Here is a 25865-nt window from a genome sequence, read left to right as displayed (position 1 = left end):
AGTTGGCTGCAAGAGCAGGTCCAACTATGTTTACAATGCGTTTTTGCACATTAAAAATCATTACAAACATTAAAAATCTAAACATTTAAGACAAATTACATTGTGTAATTTTAGCTTTTACTTTTAGCTCATGTTATATTTTAAAAGAAACTTTATTTTTATAGAGCTCATGTTATATTTCAAAAGAAACTTTGTTTTTCTAACATAACAATAGTTTTATAATTTCAGTTTAACAGAAATAATTTTTTGGTTTATGCTGTTTGGATTTAAAGTTATTTTTTATTACAAACATAATTTTTTTTTTGAATAGTTTTTGTGTTTCTGTTTTCAGATTACTTATGAAGTATACAACTCAAGATTTGAATCCATTACTGGAAGCTACTGTATGCTAAATATGCATTACTCTATTTTTTTCAAACAAAATAAAATTATAATAAAAGTTATTAAAAACTGTTTAATTTAATTATTTTTTTAATTACACGCGTGTTTTGCTTTTATAGTTAAAAACTTGTATTAAAGAATTATTGAGTTTTAAAAATGCAAGTCCTCACTTTATCAAAGGTTTTTTTTTTTTTTTTTCACAATGCTGTTAAATTGTAATTAACCTTGTTTTTTCTATTAAAAAAAGGTATAAGTTAAAACTGTCATTTTAAATTTTAGTCTTGGTTTCAGAAAATAATGGTTTGGAACACCTAATTTTGTTATCACGTTTTCATTCTGATTTAAATGAGACTTTTCAAGGTGATATTCCATTACATTGGTTTCCTTCGGAAAATAGAGATAGCTTAATAGGATTATTTTTTAACCTTCTTCAGCACTTCTCACCTTTTATATATGAAGATAATAAAATCTTGCTACCAAGTTCTTTTGGCATAGTTAATGTTTATGAATACCTACTTGTGAATTTATGTTCTTACATCACCAATCTTCCTGCATGCAGCATTCAAAACATTGTATGTAACTTTTTTTAGTGTTCTAATATTTTTTAGATTTTTTCCTTTAAAAAAACATGTTTCTTTATATATATATATATATATATATATATATATATATATATATATATATATATATATATATATATATATATATATATATATATATATATGTATGTATATGTATATGAAAAACCAATTAATAACTTATTGAAGTTAGGTTTTGCATTTTATTAAAAATTGTATGTTTTTTATTTGTAAAAACATTTTTTTAGACTGATATTATTGTTTCTTCACTGTTTATATCAAATATTACTTTTATTTTTGCTGCCGATCTACTCAGCTTTATTGCAAGGTAAATAATTTATTTAGGTGTATTTAGTCATTACTCTATTCATTGATCTTATATGCATTTTTTTTTAGATGGAGTAGTGAAGACTTATGTTTTCAGTATGTTAACATGCTTGGAATAACAGTAATATATGTTTTTAGTATGTAAACATGCATAACATAATCATAAATATTTTAATTGCACTTAAAATAAATTTATTAATTTTAGAAAGTTATTAAAGTTGCTTTTTTATAATCATTGATTTTTTAACATTTTGTATAAAATATTAAAAAATAGAAAATAGAAAATAGTTTATATTTTAAGAAAATAGCTAAGCTTGAGTCATAATGGCAAAAAAAAGACTTTTTTTTTTTCATCATTAAATAAAACTATTTGTATTTATATCTGTATTTTATAACAAAATATATTGAGACAGTATCTATCTAAATAGGTAAGAAAGGTAAGTATATATTTGTGTGTTTGTAAAACTTAAAAAAATTATGATTATATAGGTTATATATGTTTATATATTATATATAGTTATACATGTTTAAAAATTTGTAGTTTTTAAAAATCAAAATATTTGATATTTAGCTTTTGAAACTAGGATCAATGGGTTTGGAAAATACTTCAGAATATAACAACATGACTTTGCTTTTTCAAAGGCTGTTTTTGTTTCTAAGTGAAGAACAACTTGTGAGTATAAAAAAATAAACTTTATTACTTTGCTTTTATTGTAAATCTAATAGTTAGTTTTGTTATGTATATATATACATATATATACACACACACACACACACACACACACACACACACACACACACACACACACACACACACACACATAGGTATATAATAATAGATTCTCTTTTTACAAAAACAACACACATAATTTTATTTTTTGCTAGAATATAAAGTTGTTTCTAAAAAATCACCCTTTCTCTCAATCTATCTATCTATGGGTATATATACCCATTGATAAAATGAAGTATGATGCAGAAGACATTAACATGATTGCTGATATGGCAATTTCTGTTATTCATTTAAACAGTGAAGAACAAGATGGTTCTGAAAGAAATGTTGTATGTGTATTTCAACTTTTTTCTTTATTTTATAATTTATTTATATATTTATGTATATATATATATATATATATATATATATATATATATATATATATATATATATATATATATATATATATATATATATATATATATATACACATGGCCTACTATATAACACAGCTGAATTTGTTGCCTTAAAGGCAAAAAATTCCTGAAAAAATATGGCTTTGAAGTTTACAAATAAATCAATTTAACAATATTCAGCAATATTCAGGTTTAAATTACATTTTTTAAATATGAGCAATAGTATATTTTGCAATGCCGAAAAAGTGTTGTGTTGTTGATTGTATGAGTAATGATAAGGGAAAGATTGAAGAATGCTCCAGTAACAGCAACCGTGTGCCATACAAAACTGTCTTTAGTTTTCCTGATATTAATCATTTAGAACTTCGAAATTACTGGGTTGAGTTTGTCTAAAGCTACATATGAAAGCCAGTTTGGTATGCCAGTTCCATTACCTTAATGGTTTCAAGAAGGCAGTGTTTGTAAGTTGGCCAGTGCCAGTATGCTAGTTAATTTTGTTTCTTATATGCATGAAGTTGCAGAGAAGGTATTAAAAAGTATATTATCAGAGTTATATAAATTATCTCTTTATAAACTGCAAGGATGTACACAAATGAAATAACTAGATTTTCTCTGATGCACAGATATTCATCAAAACAGGCAAATACTTTGCTATTAGAAGAGTTTCCACTTACTTCGTTGTCAGGTAGCATTGATCAGATATCAGGATTATTATTACTTTTGGAAAATGGTAGTGTTAGTCCTGACTTTGCTGAGATTTTTAATTGGAGCTGATAATGATGGTAATTTCTATTCTGGTATAGTTGTGTTCATGGTGGTTAGCTTAGCTAAAAGAATCAATCCCTTTGTTATTAAGGTCCAGAGTTTCAAAATTCTGGTTCTTTGATTAGTTCACATATAGAAGAAACATTAGAAACTTTATATAAAGCATCTTTTAACGTATGAGTTATAATAACTGACAACCATGCAACAAATATTTCAGCATTCAAAATTTGGTGAACAAGGTAATGACATCTTTTTTACTTTTATGGGACACCCGGGTTTACAATTTTTATGACAGTGTTTACTAAAAAATATTAGCAAAAATTTATAAAATTCAAAATCGTTTTTTTTTTTTTTTAAATATTATTTATGTTGAAGATGGTAAATTTCTTGGAGTTTATTGTATAATGTTTATGAGAAAGATGAATTGTTACCTGTTAACTAAAAAAAAACTTATAAATTATCTGCCCAAACTTTACATCCTGGAAACAACAAACAAAGTGTTTCTTTAGCTTTAAATATTTTTGATGAAACCACCTCTGCTGCAATCATCAGCTATTTTCCAAAGCAAACTGCAGCTGCTGGATTTTTAAAGCTTATTAATATTTGGTAGGCTATTTCTAATTCAAAGGTAATATTTAAAACAAATAATAGGATTGGTAATTCATTGGCTATTCTAGATGATATAAAGCTACAGTTTTTCAAGATTTTGCCACTTGCATTAATGAATGAAAAAAGATACAATTTAAAGAATGTAGTAAATACACTTTGAAATTTTTTTAATTTTGAAGAATGAGCTGTCTCATGACTCTTATGAAGTTTCCATCAATGTAGCTGGTTACATCACAAAAAAGATTGCAAATAAATCTAACTGTGCTAACTTTCTGACTCAATTAAGTTTCAATCAAGTTTCAATAGAATATCTTGAAATTCTGTCATGTTGTGGGTAACAAAACCTTATAAAGCATTAGCTAATTATTTTTGTAATGGGTTTATAATTTTGGACACTGTAAAGAAATTATTATAAAAGTACTCTCAAAATATAAATAGCGCATTCTTGAAACTAAGAATAGCAAATAGTAGGGGTTTTATGTGTATAGAACATAAGGAAAGGGGAAGGAATTTGGTAAACACAATTTTTACATATATTTTGACAATGAGCAACAGATTAAAAAAGGACCCATTAGAAAAGATGAAGTTGTCAACTTTAAAGTTCGACAACCATAAATAGTATATGTATTTTTAACAACAGTATATATATATATATATATATATATATATATATATATATATATATATATATATATATATATATATATATATACCAACATAGTATTTTTTTTCTTTTTTTTTCTTTGAGAAATAAAAGAATCTTGACTTGATAGAACTTTTGTAATATTGTTGTTTTAATGTAAATATAAGTGGACATTTAAAAAAAGAAATGATAGTGTTTACTAACATATTCCTGTTAGTTGTTTAAATCAATAATTTAGAGACTGAAAAATTTTGTAGAGTAAAAAATAATGGCTAAAATAGCTAGTTCACTTGGCTTAATGTGACCATGATTTGCTGCCCTATTCCAAATCCTCAATCGATGTAGCAGTACTCTAATGCGAGTCAGACTATTTGTCAGTTGAAATTACCTTTATTTAAGTAAGAGTTGTGAATTTTTTCTATTATCCAAAATTTTATGTTTGAGAATTTTAAAAAGATTGTTAATATCATAACAAAGACCAAGGATAGTATTTTGAAAATAAAATTTTCAAATTACTATCCTTGATAGATAGAACTTACAAAATTTAGTTAGTTTTGAAAGTTCTATCTATTAAGCATCTTATAAGACTTATTTTATATGAAAATGAAATAAAGCTTTAAAAGTTGGTGTATAGTCCAGTAAAGGTTTTTTTATGAAAAACTGTTACAATTGTTGAACTGTTGGACTTACATAGAGTTATGTCCTAAAAAGATGTTTTTGAGTTTTCTTCCTTTTCCATGGTAAAAATATTGAAGAATGCTTTTTGTTGATGTAATCCAAGAATAAAAATACATGGTTTTCGGAAGGAAAGGCATCAAAAATGTCATCAACATAACGTTTGATTTTTAATAAGTTTGTTATCAATTTTATGACTTTTAATATGTTTATTTTTATAATTATACACTATAATTTATACCTTTTTTAAAAAATATATTTTAACTGATGATGACTATATGTAGTTGTAACATGTCTTGAATTCAAATAATAAAATTTTGTTGAATAAATTTAAAAAATTTTCTTATTTTTAAAAGTCTATATATGTATAATAAAAGTTGACACTTAAAATATTTTTGTAAAATGAGTAAAGCATACATCATAGTTTATTTTTACATTTTAAATTTATTTATTTTATGTTTATTGTAATATTTTAAGCTTAATAAATACATGTCATAATGTCAAATTTAAAAAAATATTAATAAATAAATTTTTTTTTCATTAAAAGGTGGTTCTTTTGCTTCTATCACTGCCTTTACTAATCTTGGAATTCTTTCAATCAATTTTTTAATTGTTGCTATGTGAATATTATTCCATTCTTTTTCTAGAATGTTCGATAATTGGGTTTTTGATGTTGGACATTAAATTCTTACTTTTCTATCCAATTCATCCCATAATAACTCAATAGAGTTGAGTTTTGGACTTTGGGGCAGCCAGGTCATAAAACATGACAAATTTTCATTTTTTTTGAGTCTAAATTTTTACATCGTAATGAAGTATGTTTAGGGTCATAGTCTTGCATCAGAATAAAATTGTCGCCAATTAATCGAAGTCCGGAAGGAATTATATTTGTTTGCAAAATATCTCTGTAATATTCTTTTCTGATAATGCCATCAATTTTATGCAAAATCTCAAAAAACAATTCCAAACTATTACAGAACCCCCACCATGCTTTATTGTTTCTGAAATAACTCTTATTTCTGAAATATTTTGATTCATCAATCTAGAGTATTTTTTTCCAATCATCCATTGTTCAATTTTGTGGAATTTTAACTGTTGTAATCTCTTTTGTCAATTACCCTTACGCAAATATGGTTTTCAGATGTAAACGCGACCTGGTTGATTTCTGTCTTCCCATCTTACAATTTCTTTGTGTCAATGAATTGTGTAACAAATCATTGATTTTGTCAGATTTAATTTTTCCGCATTTTTTCTAACAGCATATCCTTCTTGAAGCAAAATAAGTATTGCTGCTCCTTTTTCTATACTTATTAGTATGCTTTTGGGCATTTTTTTTTCATAATTTTGAAATTACACTGAAAATATTTTTAAAAAATAGGTTTATGTGTGCGTCTCTCTCCTCAGCATAAATTAGTTCACCCGAACATTTTTTCTCTAGCCACCCTGCCATATAGGCAGCAGAGCTCTCTTCAGTTTTTGAAAGACTCACATCATAAATGCAAGTTTTAATTGAGGTCACATCTTCAAAGTTTATTGGATCTTTGCATGTGTGATCTTTTTTATTAGGATGTCCTACTTCCTCTAATTCTAGAAACGTTACAGCAAATCCAGTTAAACAATTTCTAAAAACAGAAAAAATGTCTCCAGCTGCAATAAAAGCATTTGTCCCTGTTGATTGTAGGGAGAAGTTGATTGTGAAGGAGAATTTTCTGTAAACAGAAATTTCTCCTTCAGTTCTGTCATTTTGTAGCTCACAAAGCAAGACGTAATCAATGCCGACTGAAAACAAATGCTTGCGGACAGCTATCAACCCTTCAGTGGTTTGTACAAAGTACAAACCACTTGAAGCTTTTTTGGTATCATGGGTAACACATGAAATTCGTTTGGGTCCATGCCTTGATTTCATAAATTTAAATGGTTCTAAAAATAATTGTTATCTTTTTCATATTGATATGGGTTTCTGATGGTAATCATCTAATGGATAAATGGCCTGAAAGTCAGTGGTTCTTTTGAAAATTTTGCAGTATTGAACTTAAGATTATCTGTTACAAATCTTAAAATAATCATTTTTTTCAACAATAACAGCAGCTTCTTTCACAACACTGAATTGATACATTGATGTTAGTTTGTGAACAGGTGTAACAAAAACTATTAAACTAGGCCCACCATGTAAGCATTTCATCATAACATAGAAGTTGTTTTAGATTCTGGATCATTTTTTGCCATCCCATATAAAACTCTGCCTGAATAAGAAACTATTGGTCTGATTTTTACCTTATCAACTTCAGCATTTTTCTGATGGTCATTCTTTGCTTTTTAAAATATTTTTTGTAATACAAGGTCTATGTTGATGGCAGAAATTATAGACTGCAGCTTTTGTTTACTTGGAAGCAATAAAAAATAACAAAGTTGGAGTTTTTAAAAGACTAATAGTAACTATGACCTACTAAAGAAAAAGCAATATAAATTTCACTTGTTATAGTTATGACTAAAGAAATGGTTGTAACATATTGAGATGCTGATTTTTTATTTAAAAAAAAAACAACTTCAATTTTCTTATTTTTATATTGTAACATGTCAATGTTACTATATATAAATTTGCTTTTTGTTTTTGTTATTAAAGGGATCAAGTGCTGAGATTTCATAAATCAATGTTTATAGGGATCCCCAAGTGCTGAGACAAGTTTTGCTCATATCTTAAGTAAAACCTATTTTCGAAGGTTTTACTTAAAATATGAGCAAAGCTTGTCATAGCACTTGGGGATCCCATTAGATATTCAAAGATGTATGAAGTTTTTTGTTATGATATATGAAAATAGGTATAACAACTAGGGTTTCTCAAACGGGATCCCGTAGGTAAAAAACCATACCGTTATCCCGGGATTTCAATGAAATTTCCCCAGGAATCTCAGTAATTTTTTTAAACATATCTTAAACATTTGTAAAGATATATTAAAAATATTATTACTTAAAATTTGTGTACTAATTACTTCCTTTTTACTTTTGTAATGAATTTCTATAAAAATTAGGAAGATATATTATAGAGGGCAATTAAATCACCAATATTTTTTGTCTAAGATAGAAAAATATTATTATTGAATTTGATTTTTAAATAGATTTGATTTACTTATTTAAATTTTATATGTTGAACTTACAGCATGTAAAGCTTAAATAAACAAACCAAATCAATTTATAAATCAAATTCAATAATATTTTATCTATCTTAGACACAAACCAAAACTGCAAAAAATTGGTGACTAATCTTATAAATTATCACAATTGCAAAAAATTACAATGAATAAAGGGTAGTCTCTGATATGTTAAATATAAAATAACCACGGACAAGTTAAAGTACTTGTATGTGCAAAAAAAAGTAATAAAAGAAAATACGCATAAAAGTTGGCAGTTAATAAGTAAAGTAATTAGTTACATTAGGAAAGTAGTTTGTAAAAAGTGAAATAAGTGAAAAACCAAATAAGTGAAGTTTAAAATATATGTTTAGTTATTACAACTAATTTAAAATAATTTTATGTAAATCTACTATTAGCACACTATTTCAGGGTTTAATTGTTGGTAATACTGTTTTATATTTATATTTTAGTATATTTTAATCTATATAATTAATAGGATAATAAATACACCACATCTTGTCAAGTGGATCTGAGGCATGGCAAAATTTTACAAAAGAAAAAAGCACAGAATTTGCCACTTGTAATATATGTAAAACAACAATAATGTGTAAAGGATTTTCAACAAGTGGCCTTCTTTGTCATTTAAAAAATCTTCACAAAAAAGTCGAAATTTAAGTAACGAAAAAAAGGCCAAACGAATACACAAATTATGAAGTTAGAAACGCTCAACCTAAAATTACGTCATTTATAAAAAAGAAATCTATAGAAGAAATTGTTTCAAAATTGGCAGCAGTAGATGGCTTTTCTATTAATGCTATTGCAAAATCTAAATTTATAAGAAAATCTTTATTTGATAAAGGAACGATGTTGCCAAAAAACCCTTAACGTGTAATGAATTTGGTAAAAAGTCAATACCATCTAGCAAAACAAGGAGTGGTTAAGGAAATGACTATGCAAATTCAAGGTGGCTAAAGATTCTCTATTTTGATGGACTAATACACATCTTTAAAAAATTGTCGCTATTTGAATTTAAATGTGAATTCATTAATTAGGCTTTGGAACTTGGGCATGGTTCGAATAGTTGGGTCGCTTTCAACTGAAAAAATTATTGATACGGTTGAAAATATACTATCAGAATTTAGTTTATCTACAAAGAAGCATATAATTTCTAGTGTAACTGATGGTGCATCAGTTATGATAAAATACGGAAGATTAAGCGGGATGGAACATCAACTTTGTTATGCACATGGGCTATATTTAGCAGTTTGTGATGTTCTCTACAAAAAACAGTGATTTCAAATTTATCGGGTTGTGAGTGTAATGCATCAAACAGTCAGAATTCTGATGAAAATAATAGTGAAGATGATGAGTCTGAAGAAATTGATTTTATAACTTCAGTAGATTTACAGTCCAGCCAAAACAACGATTTATTAGTTTTACAAGGCGTTGAGATCACTGACGAATTATTAGGCTACATAAGTATTGCACAAATAATTCAAAAGGTCCGGAGAATGGTACGAATGTTTTGTAAATCACCACTCAAAAATGAAATTTTACAAAAATAGGTAAAAATTACATACAATTAAGAACTCAAGTTAATACTGGATGTAAAGACAAAGTGGAATAGTCTTCTTGCAATGTTGGAGTGATTTATTGCATTAAAAACATGTATATTAAAAACATTGATGGATGAATATTTAGTGGTGCAGACTGTAGTAATGGCGTTATAACCAATTAAATTGGGAATTAAAAGTCTTGGTCAAGGCAACGCATTCCTACTTAATGCAGAGGGTGTATTAGTGTTTATATTAGATGTTTTGCGCAAAAATAAAGATTGTTTTTCGGTTAAAATGCTGCAGTGTGTGCAACAGAGAATTGTTGAAAGATGGAATAAAAATTTAGTTGGCTTGCTAAAATATTTAAATAATCCATCAAATTATAAACAAGAGTTGGACATAGATTCTGTATTATTATTGCCTTCCAAATCAGTCCTTCAAGCTACGGCTAAAAAATTATTTTCTAAGCTATTTGTTGAGGATATTAATGGTTGAGGATATTAATGGAAATTCCGCTGAAATTGAAGAACTAGAATGCAGTAATGATGGGGCTGAAACGCCGTTTATGACCAAATCAAATTTGAAGACATCTGAATTAACACTTCATTAAAAATTGGATGCTGCCATTTCCAACTTTCCAACCATGGAATTTTCAACGTCCACCATGGTAAGGTTGTTGTTTAATATGTAAAGCATCAGTCTAAAGAGTTGCTCGATAAAATGATGCTCGAGTTGCATCAGTCTAAAGAGTTGCTCGATAAAATGATGCTCGAGTTGCATCAGTCTAAAGAGTTGCTCGATAAAATGATGCTCGAGTTGCATCAGTCTAAAGAGTTGCTCGATAAAATGATGCTCGAGTTGCATCAGTCTAAAGAGTTGCTCGATAAAATGATGCTCGAGTTGCATCAGTCTAAAGAGTTGCTCGATAAAATGATGCTCGAGTTGCATCAGTCTAAAGAGTTGCTCGATAAAATGATGCTCGAGTTGCATCAGTCTAAAGAGTTGCTCGATAAAATGATGCTCGAGTTGCATCAGTCTGAAGCTCGAGGAAAAACTTGAAGTAGCGCAGCAAAAAGATGATTTAAAAAAAGATGTAGAAAACTCCAATTAGGAGATGCAATTCCATGGGAGGAAGAAACTTCAAAATCAAAGTGTCTCCAGGTAGTTTAAAAATTGAAGAATGAACAACATTTTTGTAGTCACTAGCTTTTCTGATAATGGAACTAGCTGGCTTGAAGAGTGAGACATTTTCTTCCAGAAATTCAAAAGTCCTCAATTTCGCTTGAGTTACAAGTTCTTTTGAACCAGTTTCATGCCAGGTGCAGTGATGCGCACTTGAGTGTGCTTGAAGCCCACAAATAATATTTGCAAGTTTTAGATCTCAGAACATGACAAACTCCTGGTCAAATTAATCAACTCAAATACTTGTAAAACATTAGTATAATTTTCTTGAAGCTCCTCAGAGACAGCAATCATGAGTTGTTGTTTTACACCAGTGTCCCTAAAAACCTTGCTTGTACAGTTGAGTTTTGCTGGGGGAATGCTAGGTTCATAATTTAATTCAATAATTCCAAAGCTAACTTTCAGAAACCCACCTCCTCAGTCAATTCCAACCTTTAGAATGTGATTTTATGATGTACTTCTCATGGCTATAATTTCAATTTTAGGCTCATGGAAATCCTTGCAATGTATGACAGTCCTCACGCATCAAGCGTGATCTTGAAATGATGTACAAGTTGCTTGCTGAACGTGTCAAACTTTATGGCTTCATTTTTCTCGACAATTTGTCGTGAGGTTGACTGATTAATAGTAACTGCTAACTTCTTCATGCCATTGTTTGAAAGCCCTGTGTTTTCTTGAACTTGAGCAAGGTCTTTTACACTTATTGATGAATTTGGAATTTGGAGAGAAAAGTTGTCTAGCTGATGACAAACCTAAAGTGAATGCAAAAAGTTAAAAATTTAACCTGTCATTAATTTGAACTATAAAAAACTAAATTTATACTTGGTGTTACTGGAAGCCCCTTCTCCACATGGAAGTTTGACTTAATCAAACAGTTCCATGTGGAGAAGGGGCTTTATTTGAATCAACAAGTGCTGCAATTCTTTCTGATGCTAAAGGATCCTTTGTTGCAACAGCAACAGGATTATTTCTCAAAGTGTCTTTGGTACAGTTGTTAGGCAATCCTCTGCCAATAATTGAAAAGCAGTCTGAGCATCTTTTTTCTACTGTTAAAGAAGGTGTTCTAGCTGCTGAACTTTGTGCAAATTCATTTTTCATATGACCATTGTATCTCAGTTTTTCAATTGAACAGATCAAGCAGTCACAGTGAAAGTCTCGAGTTTCTGGTCGAAGTTTTATAGTCTCAAACTTATACAATTATGGGAGTGTGATGTCCTTTCCACTTTCCTTCCTTTTTAAACAAGAGCAACATTTTTCACAAATTCCAAGTGAAACTTTGTCATCATTAAAGTCAATTTTCTCTTTCAGTATAATCTGACATCTTTCTTTTAGATTTGATGTTAGCACTTGTTGATATTTACTAAAACAAAGACTACAAATAGTTTTCCTGATTCTTAGCAGTATTTTCGGTAAAATTAGAAGTGCTCAGTTTAGCTCTCAGTAAAGTACAACGTGCTTTTTTCCAGGATTCAAAAGTAGAAAATTATTCAAAAATAATTTATGTCATAATTAAATACATTTCATATCAATTTAAACAGTTTTACAAACTAATTTTGGGCTGTAGAAATGCAAAATAGGCTGTCATTTTGCATGTTTGTGCAATCAATATATTTTATGTTAGTTACTTGTATAACCTCAAGAATATATTATTTTGTTTTCCTTGTTTATATTGGTGTAAATTGGAGTTTTTTAATACTATAAAAAAGGAAAATAGCTCTCATTTTGCATGTTTGTGCAATTAATAAAATATTTAATTCAACACAAAACGTGTTTAATACATCTATAATACATTTTAATACGTATTAATACATATATTAAACATTTAAAATATGTTTTGTTTTAACTGGGATGAAAATTCAAATGTAAATAACTTGCCAGGACATTGTAATCTGATTTTGATACTTATATCTAAGTGATCCCCATAGTAAGGGCTATCATTCCACCAAAGGGTTTTCTCGGGTCAGAAAGTTAAAGTTAGAACCTATTTTATATCACTGCCGGTTGATGTCTTTTCTTAACTGATTTTTACATGATTGGGCTTAAGAAGCGATACATTAAAAACTGGCTCTCCACCAAATTATTGACATACTCTATCATACTTCAAAAGATTTTTATTTGATTATTAAATGTTTTTTCTCTGTCATAAAATTGGGTTTTGGCATTTATATTTTACATACTGTTGCACATTTTGTTTCTTTAATATGGTTTTAATGACAGGATAAATATAAAATATGGTCCTAATGAAAAAATAAGTTCATAATATGATATAACAAAATAAACATAGCAGGTGAAATATGTTGGAATATGCCAGTTGAGGGGTGACAACCAACCACTGTTCATTTTTTCTTGCAAAATTAAATTTTGTGACTTTCAATACCAAAACCATACTTTTTTTAAACATAAGTATAGGCCTATATATATATATATATAAAGAGAGAGAGAGAGAGAGAGAGAGAGAGAGAGAGAGAGAGAGAGAGTAGAAATAAAGAAATTGTCTCTCCCTAAAGATCCCTAAAACGACCCCTAAAAACCCCTTTTTTTGGATCACCATTTTTCTATATTAATGGTTTGTGGAAAAAGGGTTAAAATTTGTTCTGATAATGCTTTTTGAGGCTCATATTTTATATATGATTACCCTAAATTTGGGGGCATGGCTTTTTAGATTTAAAGTTTACTTTTTTTATATTTATCTAAAATACCCCACACATGCTTTTTTGCAAGCTACAGACCTCTTTTGTGACATGTAGTTGAATTGGGCTTTAATTTGCCGAATTCGAAATTGCTAAATTTCATTTAACTTTCAGTTAAATTTGAGTTATTAATTTTTTCAATTAAGAAAGAATAATAATTATAAATTATATAACATGTTTCATGCATATCAACCTGATTCTCCGCACAGCGTTCTTGTTTGTCGAGGTTTGTGTTTTGGAGTTGAAGAGTTAAGAGAGGGTTGTAACCACCATAAAAAAAAAAATCAAAAAATTAAAAAATTGAAAGAGGAGTTTCCTTGACTAAAATAAATCCCTCGGCCTTGAGAGCATTGATTCATAGAGTCAATAATAATAATAATGCTAGATAAGTCAATAATAATATTAATGCATGATAAGTTAAAATTTGATATAAAAGTCAGAATTTCACTTTCAATTAAATTTGTTTACACATATGGCCTAAATTTGTCTTTCAGTTAAACTCAGGTCTTAAAAAGTTGTTTTCACCGGTCCTTAAACAAGATTGTTGCATATTTTAGTCAGAACTTTTCTTCAAATGGTATCTAGTTCTTGCTTCTGGCTATTTATGGATCTTATTCAGACCTTGACTTATTCTTTGTCTATTCAAGTCTAAATAGATTGAATTGATTAAATCTGGTGGTCAAGCTAGCCAGGGCAACAAATCTAATCTGTTTTAATCCCTGCTTTAACTCTGTGAGCTGTGTGGCCATATGTTGTTGAAACAGCCACAAATTATTTTGATCAATCAGCATGTCTACCCATTGAACCATGCAGCTCTCTAGTGTCTCTATAAAGGTTGGTTGATTTGGGCTGGATAAATGTTACACTCGCCTACTTTGTTAAAATTAAATTCCAATACTCCCACCCTCACTTCGCAATCGCATCCATGCTTCAATGCTGTGGGCTGTGTGGCCACCCTCACCTCGCAATCTTAGTACAGCAAAGTGATTACTATTCTTTTCAGATTTAAATCTTTTAATAAAAACTTTGCTTTTTTCATTTATTGCTTTAAAGTTACTTTCAAAATTCTATTCTTCCCATTTTTTTTCCATAATTATTTCCATACACCACCTTAATCTTGTGAGCTTTGACTGTCCAGCATTGGTTCATTAACAGCTGCATAGACACCAACATTTTTCATTAAAATGTTTCTAACTGTAAATGAAGGTTTTGTTGGTAAGTTCAAAATAACTGAATCTCGGATTGGCTCCTACTTCACAAAATATAAAGCAAAAAATAAATTAATAAAAAAAGTAACAGAAAGTGAACTTGTTATTGACATGTTAGTTGCAGAGCAATAGTTTTGCTATCAAAAAAAAAAAGTTCTTTAGTAAATATGGTTAATTTTTTATGTTTGAAAAAAACAAACTATATTACAGAGTTATGTTTTATTTTATTGTACAGACCAAAGAATATTAACAAATTCAATTTAAAATGTATTTTTAAAAATTGAATTTATCTTTCTAAAGTTTATGTCGTTAAAATTCGAAAAAACATTTGATTTTTGTAAATATACTTAGATCAACTATTAAAGAGATGAAGCATGAATATATTTTTTCAGTAAGCTTGCAATTGACTAATTCAGCTAAATTTAAATAATTTAAACTGTTCTTGATATTATTGATGTGTTTTTAATATTGTTCTTCTTGATATTATTGATGATGTCCATAACAAAAGTTTTAGTTTTTATAAATAATATCAATAATATTATAAATAATGCCATATAATATATTTTTTTTAGATTGGTGCTATTCGAGTATTGTGTAATATTTCAAAATATTTTCTGAAATTTTTGAGTACAAATAACCAAATTACAATCGTAAAAGAAGTTGTACAGTTTTGGAGTTGTTTTAATGATTTAGATGAGGATATTGAAATGGTAATATTATTTAATCAGTTTTTAAAGTTGATTATGTTTTGAAATATTTATATATTTTTTAAAAAAATATTTAAAGAAAATAAGTAATAAATTTTTAAAAAAGTTTTTTTTGTTTAAATTTTTTTCTTTAGAGTGAAAGTGTAGTGATAGCAATGTTATGTCTTGCATCATGTGTTTTCCATCTTTTTCAACCAGAGCAAATGTTACTGGCATGTACACTTTGTAATACAAGCAAATATATGTAACAAGTAGGGGTGCACTGATGCATCGGCTTGCCGATGCATTTACTATTTAGCCAATGCATCGGCATCAGTCTTGGTAACCATTCGCCGATGCCAATTGTTTTGAAAAAAAAGTTTTTTTTATTTTTGTGTTTCTATGTTGTATGCAAAATAATTATTAATGATTAATATACATAATTAATATACATAAATATTAAATAATTATTCCATAAACGAAAAAGCATGTATAAACCTAAGTTTTTATATAGAAATATCTGCCACAACTAAACCTTTAGATATTTTTTGTATTGTTTTTTATCAGGAGCTACCTGCATTTAGTGTTTTTTTATAATTTAGGAAATCAATTATATGACTTATGAATCCAAACTATACAAAGAGATAATTTTAAAATCAAGAAATGTAACTGTAATGTTAAGTGTAAAAAAGAAGTTTCTGTTAGATGTTCTTCTTCTTGATATTTTTATTTTGCAAAGTTTACAAATTGCTTCGAACGTTTATTTTTATCAAAATTTTTATCAAAAGTCTATTAGACTTTTAGTTGCTCATTTTTGATTTAAAATAAGTAAATATAATATAAAGTTTAAAAAAATAAGCAAGCATTAAAATTGACTGTTAACATTATATTTGAAAATAATTCTAATTTACATATTAGTAAAAAAGTAAAGAGCACAAATTTATATTTAGAGCTGATGCTAATGCATCGGCCAATGCATTGGTATCAACCTGTACCAATTGACATCGACCAAAAGTAGGTATCGGTGCACCCCCAGTAAAAAGTAAATTAAATAGCAAATCTATTTAACATGTAATCTCTTTGAATTTAAGGTCTTATCAACTGTTAAAGATATATTATTGCACTGTGATGATCAGTTATTTCATTTACAAGTAACATACTTTCTTTCTGACCTTAAAAACACACAGTTTCATGAAACCAATCAGGTTATTATTATTGTGTATATTTTTATATATTTTATATATGCACGTGTGTGTATGTATGCATGTATCTATCTAGGTATGTATATATAACATATATATACAAATATATATAAATATATTTAAAATTAAAATTTTATATTATATTTTTTGTTTAGATTGAATGTCTTTCCATTGTTGCATCTTTGTTTAATTACCTGTTAGATCTAAAGGATTGGATGGTTACATTTTTTGCCATGTCTGCTCTACGTGATTATGCTGAGGTTTAATATATAGGCTTAATATATACAGTAGTGTCCAAAAGTAATTAGACAAACACCTTTTTTGTTATATTTTCTCATTAAATTAACATTTTTAAATGAAATTTTAGTTTGACATGCCTATGCAAAATTTCATTTTAGAATGTTAACTTGATGAAAAAATATTACCAAAAAAGTGTTGGTCCAATTACTTTTAGACGCTATTGTATATCAACTTGTTTCTTTGCGCAGCTGCCTTGTTTATCAAGGTTTGTGTTTCAGATTTATAGAGTTGAGAAAGGGTTGTAACCACTAAAGTAGCCTCCTCAACTGTAGTGGCCTCCATGGCCTTGGGGAATTAAAATATAAAAATAAAAAATATATAAATGTTGCGCTTTATGAAAAAAAAAAATGTTTTCTGTTCACACAGACATGATATTACCATCAGGGTATAACAATGTTGTTCACAAATGTTTTTTTTTTTAATGTTGCTCACAAAAAATTTGCTCTATCACTAGTTTTCAACTGTTGGAGCATGTTTTTTGCCAAGTAATCTCATTATTTTCAGCCTGGTTGTCAATAAACTCAGGTAATAAATTGGTTGTCAATAAACTCAGGTGCATGATAATAGCATTAACTTTAGGTAATGGTTATTTAATCATCAAGTAGCCTGTCAGTGATTTAAGTTCTTGATAAATAAAACTTTGATAAAAAGGCTGCCTTGTGAGTTTGTTTTAAAGAAAATTGAAATATTTTAATTTCTATTGCAAAAACAGGGTTAGAACAGAAATCCTTGATTTCATTTGAACGAACACTTTTTGTAACAGTAAAGTCACTGTCTTTTGTTTTTAAAATTATTCGGTTCTCTATCTTCAAATACTGCAAAAAAAATTTTATTCTCATCAGATGCAATAGTTTCTGCTGCACTGTAAACTTGGTAAATGTCTATCTGAAGATTTTTCCTCGCAATTTGAACAGTACAGGAATTTGGATGTGATATTGCTCACCCAATTGACTGCTAATATTGCTGACACTTTACATTGGCAAATTACCTTTGTAATTTGTCAGTGCAAAAGTTCATTAGAGCCATGACAAATTACCTCTGGTAATTTTTGTAAAATTTTTTTATTCTGATTTGTTAAGAATTTTAACTTTTTTGCAAAGTTTTAACTAATTAGAATCTTTATTATAAAAAAGGAGTTAACATTCTAAAAACCTAATTTCTGTGTTTTTAGGGTATTATTGATAATATTAAAGTGATTAGACTTTTTAAGGTGTAACTAAATATTTTTAAAAATTTGTAGTCGTGTCCACAAAATTTGTAGCCATGTTCGCAAAATTTGTGGTCATGTCCGCAAAGAAACTAAAATGTCAGTATAAAAGTTCTTTGATAAACATTTCTTCAAATCTATTGTGTCTATTGTGACCCTCTATTATGTCCTATTCATGTCTAAATGTGTTTTTTTTAACTTTTTATAATATTTAGGTTCATTTTTTTTTAATAATATTTAGGTTACCATTTATTCACATAAATTGTCTACATTTTTGCCACTGACTAAGAAAACTGATTTTACAAATTTTTTGCAAAAGGTACTTCTTATTTTTTAGAAAATTGATTTGTAAAAATGATGTTAATTAATAAAAAGAGTTTTATTTAAATTCTTTTTTCCTTATTTTTATTGATATTTTGATATTAAACTTCAAAAAAATTAATTTAATAAAAATTTTATACAATTTTAATGATTTGTATGTAAATGTATTAGAAATTCTATTTTATACATACATACATACATACATACATACATACATACATACATACATACATACATACATACATACATACATACATACATACATACATACATTGGACCAAGTTTAAGTAGATGTTACTCCCTCATTTTTTAAAAAACTAAAAAGATGCTCAATTGGAGCATCTCATTCTTTATTGTAAAAAGTTTTATTGATCTTCAATTAAGCCTTGTTGTTGAACAGAATCATCAAGAGCTGGAAACTGTTGCGTAAGACATTGTACACTGACCATGTCAACTTATTTGATGCATTTCTCGATCTTTTTGTGCAGATGATCTAAACTTTTTGCCTGCCAATTTTTTGCATAGACCTTATCTTTCAGAATGCTCCTCTAAATTTTCGATTGGGCGCATTTCTGGGACATTTGGGTATTGTGTTCTTTTCGAACCAAATTCACCTTTTTGTAGGAAATGACAGATTTCGAGTATTGTGCCAATGCTAGATCATGTCAAAATATATAGGCATTATCTGAATAGTGCTCTGCAATGAACAACATTAATTTCTTTTGAATATACTTGTTCAAGTAGACTTGCTAGTTGATTGCCATGCCGCTTGGGAGGAAGAAAAGCTTTGAAATGCCATGCTCTCAAAAGCTGCTTGGCATTGCAAAATGGTGTCCTTATGGCCAAACATTGCTACTAGTCGCTTTAAGTTGGTTTTGATCATGATTACTGGTTTTTTGCCACTATTCTTGGCTCTTTGGTGGCAAGATTCATTTTTAGCTTGGTCAATAATCCAGTTAATGGTACTTCTCGGCACTTTCTCAGCTACATAGTGCTTAACAGTGAATGGTTTTCTCTCTGATGTATTTGCTAGATACAACTCATACACACGTTTTCTTCGTGTCTCATTTTCGCTGCTACATTTTGGTTTCATTTTTGAAAATGATTTCTTAAGCAAATACAGATAAATGATCAGCATGAAATTTGCTACAAAATAGGTAGTTGACATTAACATAAATAATTTGATACAAAATATTTTTGTCTGCTAAACTTTGTCCCATTTTCAACTTGCCATTCTCAAATCTTATTTTATCAGAAATTAGGTTCTAGAAACTTTTAAAAAATCTTTAACAATCTTGTATTAAATCTTTTTATATTATTAAATATCAATATTAAATCCTAAGATGTTAAATAAAATTTAAATTTATTTAAAGTAAAATTTAAAAAAATTAAAATATTAAATAAAATTAAAATTTATATAAAATTAAAATAAATTTAAAATATTAAATAAAGTTAAATATTAATATTTAATCTTCATTAAAGGTAGATCAACCATTTCTCATTATCATGAATCTAATCTTATTACCTCCCAAGGATGTAGCAGAGTTGTTTAAAACTTTTCCTCAACTTATATCCTGAACTTAATGACCAATCTTCCTGCCATCTCAAAGAAGCAGGTTAAATTATTGTTAGACATCCAAATCACTCCTGCTTCTGTTGCTAAAGTTATTTTCCATTTAAACTCTTTTACAGTATGTAGTGGTCCAAACAACACTACTGTCACAGTCTTTTAAAAGTGTTCTCTAAAGCTCTCCTTATTTGTAAATTGATATTGGAAAATGGCATCTGTGGTTTGAATTTTCAAAAACTTTGAAGATTCATTTGACCTCTATGTTTATCTCCCAATCAGCCTTCTGACTAATACTAGCAAAGTTTTTGAATCTTTAATTAATGTACTTCTAATATCTCACCTTGAGTCTACTTATCTAATATCTCATCTTGAGTCTATTACTATAATATCTCATCTTGAGTCTACTACTCTAATATCTCATCTTGAGTCTACTACTCTAATATGAGAGAGAGAAAGATGGATAAATATAAATATATAGATAGATAGATATATACATAGATATATTCTGATTTATTTTTTTTTAGTTTTGAGATGTTGTTTTTTTGTTGATAACAAATAAAAATTGATAAATGGAGGGTATTAATAAGCTTGGGGTGGGTTGAAAAAACGTGTATTAAGCACCTAAGAGTATGGGCTTTAAAACCTGAACTTTATCTCCAAAAAAGTAATACATTTAGTGTGGTATGGCGCACATAGTGTTGCATATTGGGAGTTGCTTCCTACTAATGCAGCTGTTACTGCAGAGATCTATTGTGCTTAACTAGAAAAGCTTTAGCAAAAACGCTCAACTGATTGTCCAAACAACCGAAAAATGTTGTTTGTTTTTTTGCTCAACTCAGCAAATCAACTCAGCAAAAATTATTGGAGTTTAACTTGGAGATATTACCTCACCCACCGTATTCACGTGCGTTAGCCGTGACTGATTATTACTTGTTTTGTTTGTTTAGCAACAATCTTACCTGGTTAAGGTATTTCATATTAAATTGTAAATAAGTTGTAGGACATGTGTAAATATCACCATGTAATTTTTCAAACTTCGTTGGAATGTATACATAAAGCGTCATAATGACATTTCTTTTTGCTTTTTTTATTGAAACTTTATCTTGAGAATAGGTTTTTTGTTCTGAGAAACACAATTTTTGTCTATTAAGAGTTTTCTTGTTACACCTGAATAAATGAAAGGATGAACAATAACATATTCTGAAAGTCCTGTTATGTGCAGCAATTGTAGGTAATGATAGAAAAATGATTTTTTGTTTGTTCTTTTTACCTTGTTTTCAGTGACGGATCCATCATTTTTTGGTGTTTGAGCTAACTTCCAGACATGGAGCAAACTCCAAACATACAGTATTGGACAAAACATTTGCAACCAACATCGAACAATGCTAAAAAGTGTTCCTAATTTTACATGTCTTAAAAACGAAATGAACTATACTACGACAGCAAACAGTTCAGGAGTCTGGAGTCATAGCATGCCATGACATGAGCAATTAGCTGACAGATGACAGCACAGAGGCAGAATTTTGTTGACAAGTGCCATTTTGCAGCGGACAAAACAAGTGCAACTTTTTTGGTTTGTTTCATTTTCTTAAGTCTGGTCTGTGTCAACGTCACGGAAGTTTTTTAATAATTAAAGGAAGTATCCAGAAGTTTCCAGAAGCATCGAAAAGAAGCATCTAGAATCTTCCAGAACAGGTTCACACAGGTTCATTTTACTATATAAGAGACATGTAAATCGACATGTAATTCAATCAGTATATGGATGTCAATCAGTCAGTATTATCAAGACAGTTTATCGAAGTGAGTTTTATCAAAGTGTTTTATTGAAGAACATCAATACAAAAAGTGAAACACAACAAGTGTTTCGTGAAGCATGGTGGAGGCAATGTAATGGTCTGGGGATGTTTTTCTGCTAACGGTCTAGGTCCAATACATCGAAACGATGGAATAATGGACCGTTTCATGAATCAAAATATCCTGAAAGATGTTATGTTACCTCATGCTGAATGGAATATGCCAATAAAATGGTTTTTCAGCAAGACAACGATCCAAAACACACTGCAAAAGTAGTCAAGCAGTGGTTTCAAGACAACCACCTATCGGTGATGGATTGGCCGTCTCAATCTCCGAATCTCAACCCTATCGAGAACCTGTGGGAGATCCTCAACCACAGAATTAATCGTGAAAGTGTTCTTAATAAGGATCAACTGTTTGAACAAATCCAAAAGGCCTGGGTTGCGATTCCACAAAGTTTCATTGATCACCTGATCGAATCTATGCCTCGAAGATGCAAGGCTGTGATCGACAACAAAGGATTCGCCACGAAATATTGATAGCGAAATACAGCTTGGTCAACATTTTGTCGAGTTGCACTTGTTTTGTCCAGAAGGAAATCAACTTTTTTAAATACTTTTGATTAATTTATTAATTTTCGTGTACAAATAATGAACTTTGTGATGAATAAAACTTGACGAACTTTGTCTCTAAACAGTTGCATAGTTATTTCTCTAAATTGAAAAAATGCATCACTTTTATATAAAGAAACTAAATTAGCATTATTTGGTTGCACTCGTTTTGTCTGATACTGTATATATGTTTATACTTCTGTCAAATAATGATGCACTACAAAAAATTGCAATAATTGGAGGATGGGAACAAAAATACCTTTAAACTTCATATCCACCACCACCCTCACACACACACCAAACGTGAGGGGCAACAAGCTGATAAAATATTTATTGTACTATACTCAACTAGACTTATATTCACCAAATTTTAAATTTAAAGTTTAATGTTAAAAAACTAGAATTAAATCTTGAACTTTAAAAATTAGTGGTCTGTTTTTTGTTGTTGTTAAAAAATTTTTTGTACCATCTCAAATTGAGGGGGTTTAAAATTTATATGGTCATAATTTAAACGCTGAGAGATAGTACTCTAAAACTTAAAATTTTTCGATGAATATAAGTCTAGTTGAGAATAGTACAAAAAAAAATTAAAAAAAAACAGACCACTAATTTTTAAAGTTCAAGATTTAATTCTAGCTTTTTAACATTAAACTTAAAACACTTTAATATTTAAAATTTAATGTTAAACTGCTTTACCATGTCATGACTGCTCAATAAGGTTGAAATCTGGTCAACAGAGAACAATCTGTCGTGATTGTTTAACTTTTTTTTATGGTTTTGAAATCTCTGTCATAAGGGAGATCCGAGTGGCTTTTAACTAAACAAAAACGCTCAATCTTTTGAAACATGTTCAGTTTAGTAAGTCAACAGTAATCAAGACAGACAGTTTTTTATCTCCAACATTTTTATTCTGTTCTCAACAGTTGTCTGAGTTCTTTGTGCTTGTTAGTTACACAAATATTTTTCATCTTTCTCTTCATGAATGTTTCCAAAACAGTTTTTTCTCTTGCAGAGGAAAAAAAGTTAATTAAATGCTAACATTGTATTGTTATTAGACATATATCAATAATACTGACATAAGTTATTACACATTACATTATAAAAATAGTGAACTATATGCCTAAATTTGTAGTGAAAAGGTGCAGTCTACTTAACAAATATATTACCGGGCTATAGCCCTAGCATAAGATTAGGCCTAATTTTTAATTAAGATTAGGTTTCCATTTTTTAAGTGTGTAATTATACTAATACATAAAATTGCATAATACTATAAAATTTAGAGACTTTTTTGGTATGCGTTATAAGACTAATTCAGTAGCTTCGTTTAAAGTTAAAACATTTTATCCTGCAGTCGGTTCTCGTTGATTTCTTTGGAGTAATATTTCTTTTATAATCTCAACAATTAAACTAGCAACTTTCATCAACTTTCTTTTCCAAGGGTCAGCTGAGTACTAAACGCTACTTATCTTGTTTTTGTAAATTTTCTGACTGAACGCCACTTTTTTTTTTTTTTGCATGAACTCATTCAAATAATTGATTTTTATTAGTCGTTTCTAAAAGTAAATTTATAACTTTAATTTAAGTAAATTTATAACTTTTGTTAAAAGTAAATTTATAACTTTTGTTAAAAGTAAATTTATAACTTTTGTTAAAAGTAAATTTATAACTTTTGTTAAAAGTAAATTTATAACTTTTGTTAAAAGTAAATTTATAACTTTTGTTAAAAGTAAATTTATAACTTTTGTTAAAAGTAAATTTATAACTTTTGTTAAAAGTAAATTTATAACTTTTGTTAAAAGTAAATTTATAACTTTTGTTAAAAGTAAATTTATAACTTTTGTTAAAAGTAAATTTATAACTTTTGTTAAAAGTAAATTTATAACTTTTGTTAAAAGTAAATTTATAACTTTTGTTAAAAGTAAATTTATAACTTTTGTTAAAAGTAAATTTATAACTTTTGTTAAAAGTAAATTTATAACTTTTGTTAAAAGTAAATTTATAACTTTTGTTAAAAGTAAATTTATAACTTTTGTTAAAAGTAAATTTATAACTTTTGTTAAAAGTAAATTTATAACTTTTGTTAAAAGTAAATTTATAACTTTTGTTAAAAGTAAATTTATAACTTTTGTTAAAAGTAAATTTATAACTTTTGTTAAAAGTAAATTTATAACTTTTGTTAAAAGTAAATTTATAACTTTTGTTAAAAGTAAATTTATAACTTTTGTTAAAAGTAAATTTATAACTTTTGTTAAAAGTAAATTTATAACTTTTGTTAAAAGTAAATTTATAACTTTTGTTAAAAGTTTATCAATTTTTTAGGGACTTTTTAATGAATTATGGTGTTTTATAATTTACTAACTTTATACGTTTTTTGCTATCTTCAGATTTAAAACTATTTATGAATTTTGTTTAGAAATCAAAAACTCATTGGTCAGTATTACAGCAAAATAGTTATGAAATCTTGCAAGACAACCATGGGAATAAAAACCAAGAAATTGATTCTAATGTTGAGGTTTAATATAGTTTTGCAATCAAATTTATTGATTATATTTGGTTACAATAAAAGTATTTGATTTTAAAATGTTATTATAATTAAAAGATAAATTTATTTATCTTTTAATTATAATAAATATATAATTTATTATAATTAAAAGATATTATAATTATATATAAATTATTATTTATATATATATATATATATATATATATATATATATATATATATATATATATATATATATATATATATATATACACACACACACACAAGTTTTAATAAAATAGTTTTCATAATATTTCAGCAATCAATTCGAGAATGTCTGGATAATATTTCCTTCAATATCGAGGTTCTAAGAAATCATTCAAGCACGATCTCGCTTCCTTCTAATTACCAGGTTGAAATTGAGAAAATGGTTAATTTACTTTCATCTACTATTGTAAATAGAATTTCAAATACGCTGTAAATATTGTTTCGTTTCTGTTATTAAAAGTGTTTGAGAAAAAAACTTTTTATTTCTCCTACTTGCAAGGTAATTAAAAGAGTAAGGGTGACCATATTTCAAAAAGACAAAACCGATACTGAATTATAACCGATTATGAATAATTAAAAGAGGGAACTTCTTCGAAGACTGGCTATAATAATTGGTCGTGTAAAATACGGTTATCCTTGTCCACTCAATGTCTTGTCTGTAAAATAAAATTCAACGCAACATGTCTTGTTTTTTTCGATACTTTTAATTCCTTTTTCAAATATATCTATTTGACTTTAAATGGGTAGGCTTCACATAAGAATCGTTAAAAA

At 28.0% G+C, this 25865-nt stretch overlaps 1 protein-coding gene across 1 annotated transcript in view; it reads left to right on the top strand.

The window, feature by feature from the left end:
* The window catches only part of LOC101241271 (uncharacterized), a 43758-nt gene extending 18230 nt beyond the window's left edge, over window positions 1-25528 (top strand). The window contains exons 10-23 of the mRNA XM_065801131.1: window positions 332-383; window positions 501-561; window positions 661-953; window positions 1208-1287; window positions 1356-1407; window positions 1858-1959; window positions 2172-2345; window positions 15446-15583; window positions 15715-15792; window positions 16651-16764; window positions 16917-17021; window positions 18510-18587; window positions 24978-25076; window positions 25366-25528. Of these exons, the coding sequence (XP_065657203.1) occupies window positions 332-383; window positions 501-561; window positions 661-953; window positions 1208-1287; window positions 1356-1407; window positions 1858-1959; window positions 2172-2345; window positions 15446-15583; window positions 15715-15792; window positions 16651-16764; window positions 16917-17021; window positions 18510-18587; window positions 24978-25076; window positions 25366-25527 (1588 nt within the window). The 3' untranslated portion in view covers window position 25528. The remainder of the gene's footprint in view (window positions 1-331; window positions 384-500; window positions 562-660; window positions 954-1207; window positions 1288-1355; window positions 1408-1857; window positions 1960-2171; window positions 2346-15445; window positions 15584-15714; window positions 15793-16650; window positions 16765-16916; window positions 17022-18509; window positions 18588-24977; window positions 25077-25365) is intronic.
* Window positions 25529-25865: the final 337 nt, after the last annotated feature.

Source organism: Hydra vulgaris, chromosome 07 (assembly GCF_038396675.1).
Source record: "Hydra vulgaris chromosome 07, alternate assembly HydraT2T_AEP".
Classification (NCBI taxonomy): Eukaryota; Metazoa; Cnidaria; class Hydrozoa; order Anthoathecata; family Hydridae; genus Hydra; species Hydra vulgaris.
Note: the sequence above shows the minus strand (reverse complement) of the source record. Positions and strands in the feature narration are given on the sequence as shown.